This window comes from Alnus glutinosa, chromosome 2 (assembly GCF_958979055.1).
Source record: "Alnus glutinosa chromosome 2, dhAlnGlut1.1, whole genome shotgun sequence".
In the NCBI taxonomy this organism is placed as follows: Eukaryota; Viridiplantae; Streptophyta; class Magnoliopsida; order Fagales; family Betulaceae; genus Alnus; species Alnus glutinosa.
In genome coordinates, this window is record NC_084887.1 from 11,987,237 (window position 1) to 11,995,228 (window position 7,992).

At 34.3% G+C, this 7,992-nt stretch overlaps 1 protein-coding gene across 1 annotated transcript; it reads left to right on the forward strand.

The window, feature by feature from the left end:
• The first annotated feature begins 228 nt into the window (after positions 1 to 228).
• Positions 229 to 7,171, forward strand: LOC133861435 (sodium/calcium exchanger NCL-like). The gene is made up of 7 exons (XM_062297228.1): positions 229 to 630; positions 3,026 to 3,214; positions 4,039 to 4,220; positions 4,321 to 4,466; positions 5,161 to 5,416; positions 5,498 to 5,800; positions 6,748 to 7,171. Exons 1-7 carry the CDS (start codon positions 246 to 248, stop codon positions 6,994 to 6,996), a joined length of 1,710 nt encoding a protein of 569 aa, XP_062153212.1. The 5' UTR covers positions 229 to 245; the 3' UTR covers positions 6,997 to 7,171.
• Positions 7,172 to 7,992: the final 821 nt, after the last annotated feature.

Genomic DNA, 7,992 nt, shown 5'->3' on the forward strand with positions numbered 1-7,992 from the left:
CTAGTACAAAATACATGAGCAAAAACACTTGTATAATTGTATTATTTTATTCTCCATTGTACTTCCACGCATCAAATACATACTAATTCTCTAATATTCTTTCTATTAGTTGACTTTGAATGCTTCCAAGTCTCCCATCAATTCGTCTCTCCTACCTCCGTTCTCACCTAAAACCAAATTGCATGCTTCCACACTTCAACATACACTTATCCAAAAGCTTTGAATAGAGAAAATTAGCTAGAAACATGGAAAATAAAGTTGCATGCTTTTTCCTAGCCTTCTTCTTCCTTACACTAGCCGGCCACTGCCGGAGTCGACCGATTTTTACAAGCAACTCGCCGTCCGACAATGTCTCCGATGGAATCCATAGTCATCACCAGCCAAAGCTACTTTATCTTAACCACCTGTTTTCGTCGGATACCTGCACGGAGACGTATGGATTTCTGCCATGCACCACCACTGCCTTTGGAAATGTTTTTCTCATTCTTGTGTATAGTTACTTGATGTTCTTGGGTGCCAAGTTGTTGTCGGAAGGGAGTGAGATTCTGCTGAAAATTCTTGGACCTGGGATCATTGGTGGCCTCTTCCTGCCTGTTTTGAGCTCTCTTCCTGATGCAACAATCATCCTGGGTAAGCATGATTAAGCAAGCAAACTCCGTCTGAATGAATTTCATTTTTTACTTCTTTTTTGTTTGCTCGATGAATGAGAAACTTTCGTTAACGAAACAACTGAACACTTTCATAAACCATTTACTTTCGTTTCATTCTTTACTTCTGAATACTTTAATATATATATATATATATCGACTCACCTACGCATGAAATCTTTATTTTCTTTCCTCAATTTGAATTGGTTTAACTTGCCTACTGCATAAAAGAGTTCACAAACCAGCAGCCGAGTTGGCTTGGGGTACCACTTTCGGATGCTCAGATTTGACTTCATACACGAGCACCGCAATCTTAAGCGGTAATTGTCTCTTGCCGGAGGGGACAGATATCCGGAGTTTATCCCGTTTCCACCGAAGGTGGGTTTGTGGGTTTTGTTAGAATATAAATTAAGAGAAATAATAGAAATCATTTTTCAACTCATCTTTCACCAATTTCCGTACAGTAGGTAAGTGAATCCGGCCACTATTAAATCTTTGGGGCCACATAATAGTTCCAAGAAATATATACATAGGTGAATTTACAATTTAAAGGGATAGTTGGGAGATGGGACGAAGAATGATGAGTAACAATATGACTCATAAATGAAATTATTAAATTTACTAATTTTTATCGGCTTAAACTTTTGAGATAAGTGATGATTTAACATGGTTTCTCCGTCACTCACATTTCATTTTAATTAACTATTTCACGTGTTAAGCTTCACTTATAATTAAGAGAGAGTTTGAGGCTTTGAGCCTACATAGAAAAGTGTTAGAATGTAAATTAAATAGTTAAATTCATCAATTTTTATTAGTTTAAACTTATGAGATAAGTGATGATTTAGCACGTTCCACATCTTTGAAAATAATAAAAGTCCACAAGAAAATATGGAATTAAATGGATATGTTGATCAAATTTCTGGTTTTTCCAGCCACCTTTTCTGACTTTATCACAACGTTCTTGTTGTCCACATCTAACGTTTACTCAAATTGAACAACTTGACAATCGAGTTGGAGCTGGCGTATATTACGCAACTTATACTTAACCTATGATACGTAACACACTAACGCCGTCCTTTTTTCGGTTTTTCTCATCTTGTAAATTTAAAACTTCTCGTGTCAGTAGATTGCCATATTCTTCGACAAGTCAAGTTAGAAAATACTAGAGAGGAAAGAACTTATAAGGCCATCTCACTCTACTTTCTTTTTCGATATGTTGTGACTTCTTCTCATTTTTCCTGTTAATAAAAAAAAAAGTTGGAAAATACTAAACTATTCCTTAAGAAAGCACAAAAGTCGCTTAATTTTCGTCTGATTTTTATGGCAGGGAGCTTCTGATTTTCGTTGAATAAAAAATATCATTTTAATAAAATAGAGAATAAATTTAGATAAGTTGATGGAGGGAGGTCTTGAAAAGTGTTAGCTAAACTAGATAAAGTGGGTTTTGATTATCTATTTTAGATTGAAAAATAGATAAATCATTATGAGTGATCTAAGTACTGCTCAAATATATATATATATATACTTGAGAATTTATTTGTTTTAATACTCAGAATGGCTCAGAATTTATTATTAATATATGGTAAGAATTTAATGTTCAAAATTTTCTTATTGTCCACATCTAAAAAAAAAAAAAAAAAAAAAAAAAAAAAAAAAAAAACTCAAGACTGCTCAAAAATGGCTAAGAATTTATTCTTGATGATTTAGTATACTGGTCAAATATACTCAGAATTTGATTTAATACTGTATTTTAGGTATTTTGCCTAAAGATATATAAAGTTTAGAGTAATGCTACCTACTTAATTATCTCTCATATTATTGAGTTGATGTTGCAGTGTCCATCAGTCATTGGATCAACACTCGTAAAAAAAAAAAAAAAAAAAAAATTGATTTTCATTGCTACATCATTCCGGCCAGTTGTATCGCAGTCGTATAACAGTTTACTAAATAACGTTAAGAGAAACTTCACTTAACCCCCTAAACTTTTATTACTTTTGCAATATCCCCCTCAAAGTTTGAAAACTCTCAATTATTGTATCGAACTTTAAAAAGTTTGCAAACTCAACCCTCCATTAGGAGTTTGTAATTTTACCCCTTGACCGTCAGATTTTACATATCCCAAACCTAAACGGGAGGGGTGAGATTACAAAAAATTAAAAGTTTGATATACTAAATTGAGAGTTTTTAAACTTTGATAAAGGGATTGCAAAAGTAATCATAAGAGTTCAAGGGAGTTAAGTACCCAAGTTTTCCTGTAACATTATTAGTAATTAAGTAAAACACTTGATATTGTTTGTTGCAGATTTTTTACTTGTTATTTTAGTGAGTAGAACTTATGGTTAACGTAACATAATTACCTCCGGTTTTAATTTGCACAACATCTGGACTATCTGGGAGCGCGGAAACTGCTCAAAGTCAGGTATCGGTAGGGATGGGGTTGCTAGCTGGATCAACCGTCATGCTTCTGACAATTGTGTGGGGCAGCTGTCTAATAGTTGGCAAGTGTGATCTTGATGTGAATTCAGTTGCTTTAGATGGGAAAGATACTAAAACATTTAGCTTCACCGGTAAGCCTTTGGATGCATGGTTTGTGCAACTGTTTCCTTTCCACTGCTAATGCTTCTCAAACAAAAGAATATATTTGGTTTGTGTATGTTAATTAAGTGACTGCTTAAGTAATGGATTTATTGTCAGAAAGATAAGCGTATGACATTTTTAGAATCCTTTAACAGTACTTAGATTACTAAAAATTATTACTTGGATCGTCAACTGCAGCTGGTTTTAAATGATTAGAGTAAATATTTATCACTATTGATGATCGATGAATCAACTTTAAGTTGCTTTACAAATTGCTAAATGTTTTGAAGAATCGCTTCTTCAAAGTTCAAAAACTTAGGATTGAAACATATATAAAATGTTTTTTGGGAATAGTTTTTAATTTTTTTTTTTTTGTGTTCGGTACGACTGAAAATAATGGCTAAATCGAAAACATTTTCAATCGACTAAGAAGATCTTATTTAATTTCCGTAAAATTAGTTTCTTTTTTTCAAAACTGTAAACTATTTTTCGAGTATGAGCTTCTTCTTCTTCTACGCACTCTCTCCAGTAGTTCATTCTTCGCTGCCATTGGAGTTTGCGGGAATCTACCGCCACTAGAGGTTGCCAAAATCTGCCGTTTTCGCCCACTGATTTTTCGTTCAAGCCAAAGGCTAATTTTTAAGGAAATTATTTTTTGAAAATATTTTCTGACAGAAAACCTGGCCTTTTCAGTCAACACAAACGGAGCTTTATATTGAATGCAACAGCCATTATTTATGGCAACATTTCTAGTGGAAGTGTTTCTGCTGTACGTGGGATATGCTTAATAACATGAAACGCTTGATTTTTGCAGGATCTGGGGTGAGCACTGATATCTGGACCAGCTATGCTGCTAGAATCATGATTATGTCTATTATCCCGTTAATAATAGTCCAATTGCCACAAGTTTTCCAGGAAACTTCTCTAAGCCACCTGGCAGTTCTGGTTTCGCTTGTTGTGTCCATTTGTTTATTGATTGCTTACAGCCTTTATCAGGTATTTACAAGTTGATTTTATTAACGATTGATATAATCTTGTTTGGCTCCATATTCTGTAATGATTACATGCAGTATCTTCCTTTGAAACATAAATGCAGATCTTTCAGCCTTGGATTCAGAAGAGAAGACTTGCTTACGCAAAGCATAAGCATGTAATATCAGGAATTCTAAGAGATCTAAAAATGCGTGCCCTAGGAAGACTTTATAGAGATGATGGTGAACCAAATACAGATGTCATAGAAAAGTTAGTCTTTGCATGTTAAACTTTCTGTTTTATTTGAATCTATCTTTCCAATCATTCATTCAAATTAGTGATTGTCATTCCTTAGAAAATATGCACCTCATGACACTTGCATTCCAAGAAGCTTAGATCCTACTATCCAAATGTTCAAAGGAATGGAATAAGGGAAAGTTTCCTTTCAAAGGATCATCATTAAGAGTAAAGGCTTCTCTAAGCCTACGAATCCTAATTCTAATTGCTGCTCTTAATTATGACATCCTTTGCCTTACATACATTATGGTTATGCACACTAATTCACGAAAGAGATGGCCATGGCCTATAAATATTTTGTGTTCCTTTGATAACACTTTTTAGAGAGTTTTTTTACTTTTTGGTTGAAAAAGTGTTTTGATATGACATAAAAATAAAAGTAATTTCGAGTATTTTGTAAATGTTTTATGTTTGAATTTATTTGTTAGTACTTTTGCTTTTTTACTAAAAAAAATTATCAAAAAAGGCCTATAGTGTTTTTGGCAAGGACAAAATAAACGTCTTTCCATTTAACCTGAATTTGAGATCCAATAATCTAGACCAACTATGCTGTTTAAATCAGACACTGTAGGATGAATAGACAGATAACCAATACAACCATTGACATTCAATAAATATGAACTAAATCTAAGTTTCTAAACCAATTGCTACTGCACTACAATGGCAGGTTGTTTAAGACGACAATTGATCAGAATTCAGATGGGTATCTTTCAGAAGCAGAGTTAAGAGCTCTGGTAATAGGAATTACTGATGACGCCATTGCAGAATTGATGAAAGATTTTGATGCATCTCGCGATGGACAAGTTGATGTGAAGGAATTTGTTGAAGGAATTTCAAGATGGCTTAAAAAGCTTAGGCGCTCTGCAACAAGCGGTGATAGCCAAGATGATCAATCAATAAGAATTCTCGATCATTTTCATCAGGTATATATATTACTTCATATAATTTCCTCCAGTCATGCCTGTCTCTGTCTGTGTGATGAAAGTCTATAAATGCATATGCAGCAAACAAAGGAAGAAGAAAATCGTTTGAGTGATCAGAATAGTGAGCCTGTCAAGGGAACTGAGAATATTGCCAAGTGGCATGCCTCCAAAGCAGGCTTGATGTTGCTTCTGGGAACTCTAATTGCTGCTGTAATTGCTGATCCCCTTGTGGATGCTGTTGACAACTTCTCAACTGCTACCAGCATTCCTTCATTCTTTGTCTCATTTGTAATTCTGCCCTTTGCTAGCTCCAGCGAGGTAGTGTCAACTCTAATTTTTGCCAGAAAGAAGCAGTCGACAATGTCATCCTTGATGTATTCAGAGGTTTGCTTCTCCTTGCTTGTAACACTGTTTCCAATAGTTGCATTTGTCTTTGAAAACATGCATTAAGAGAGCTTAGATTGAAGAAGATTGAATAGCCATATGTTACTCTTTTACAATGTCTCGAAGAAGGATTTCACACATGGACACAAATTAACATGCACTCATTTCCCACCATGTCAATGCATGTCTTAAGGATAGTCCTTGATTCAGAGTTTGTTTGGGATTACGTCAGAAAATAGAGCTTTTGTCTATAGAAAAATTCTAAAAGAGCCTTTTAGGAAAGCCTCATTTTCAAGCTTTCCCCCAAAACGTAGTTTATAGCCCTTTTTTTATTTTTTATTTATTTATAGCAAAAAAGTCAAAAAAAAAAAAAACTGTTTTTTTAAAATTTTTTACCGGGAGAAATTATTTAAATACATCTCTTATATACACATCTTATTTTCCGAGACTCACATTAGGTCCCGCAAATTCAATGATTGATTTAAAATTTGATTGTATTAACGTGTGTAGGAGTTGTGTAGTTCAATGTATGTTTATCATTTCTCTTTTTACCAAACCAACATTTTTTTTTTTCTCGAAAAGAGCTTTTTAAGTACTAAATATATTTTTGAAGCTCCTTTACGCAATTCTAAATGTGCTCTCAAGATAAGCTTAATTTGAAAGAGTTTCAACAAATTCATTCTCACGTGTAGGTTTAAACTCGCATTTAATAAGTAGAACTCAATACGTAAAATAGTTCAATTCATCGAAGCGGGGGGTGAATGATAGATACAAAGTTCAAACTCAACACCTTTAGTTTTAATACCATGTTAAACCACCACCTATCCGACTAATAGAAAATATTAAATTTAATCATTTAATCAATATTCTCTTAATCTTTTTAATTTTAATCGTTTCCAATCTCGATATATAGTCTCTAATCTTTGTGTTCTTTGTGGTGCATGCAGATATATGGGTCAGTAACAATGGCTAACGTTCTTTCACTAGCAGTCTTCTTAGGTCTTGTTTACTTTCGCGACTTGACATGGGACTTCTCGTCTGAGGTGCTGGTTGTACTTGTCGTCTGCATTTTGATGGGTCTCATTGCCGGTTTCCGCACCACCTTCCCTCTTTGGATGTCATTGGTGGCCTATGCGCTTTATCCACTTTCCTTGTTGCTAGTCTACATTCTTAACTATGTTGTTGGGTGGTCGTAGACTCTTTCCGGCCGCTTCACAAGGAAGCAAATGGAAGCATCGATGCCACACTGCTTGGTGAGGGAGGTTTCATCATGTATAATTCTATTATTTGAAAAATCATTCCATAAGTTATTCAAACCTAAAGCTTTTCTGTCCAGAAAAGTTCATCAGCATAATGTTTCGTGGTACGTAGGACAAGGTACATCGTAACATCAATAATTTTTATTCTTATTTTTTAAAGAAAGGTTGCTTGTTTTCGCTGCTCGATCAAGAAGTTTCTGTTTTCTTTACGCGGAAGCAATAGATGTGTTAGAATATATGAAAAATATATTTATATTTTTCGTATATTTGATTTATATTGTAATATTATCTATTTACAGGTTAATTATAATCAAATATTATAATTGTAATCAAATCATGGAGATTTGATTATCATATTTTGTATTTACTCTAAACTCTATAAATAAAGATCTTTTGTATTGTAGACAAATAAATCAATGAGCACAATGTAGTCCTTAGGACTAATTCATAGTGGTAGACAAATGTGTCTAAAACCGAACCACCAGTAATTTCTTATGTTTTTTTTTTTTCTCTTTTGTTTCTGCATTCACTATAAAAAAATAAAAAAAAAAGATCATAATGTCGCCGCTAAAAGTCTTTTTGTCGCCGCTATTGATCAATAGCGATGACATGTGGCCGCTAATGCGGTCGCCGCATATACTCCGCCTCTAAAGATCAATAGCAGCGACATATAGAGTCGCCGCTAATGTTCGCTATTTGTCGCCGCTAATAATATTTTTTGGCGCCGCAAAAAAATTATAGAACGGAAGTCATTGTCGCCGCTAATGATTTATCATTAGCGGCGACACCAAATGTGGCCGCTAATGTGCTATCATTAGCGGCGACATACGGGTCGCCGCTAATGATATGAAAAAAATTAAAAAAACATTATTAGCGGCGACAAATGGGTCTCTTGAGATGCACGGTGGTGGTCGTCGAGAGAGAGAGAGGAAG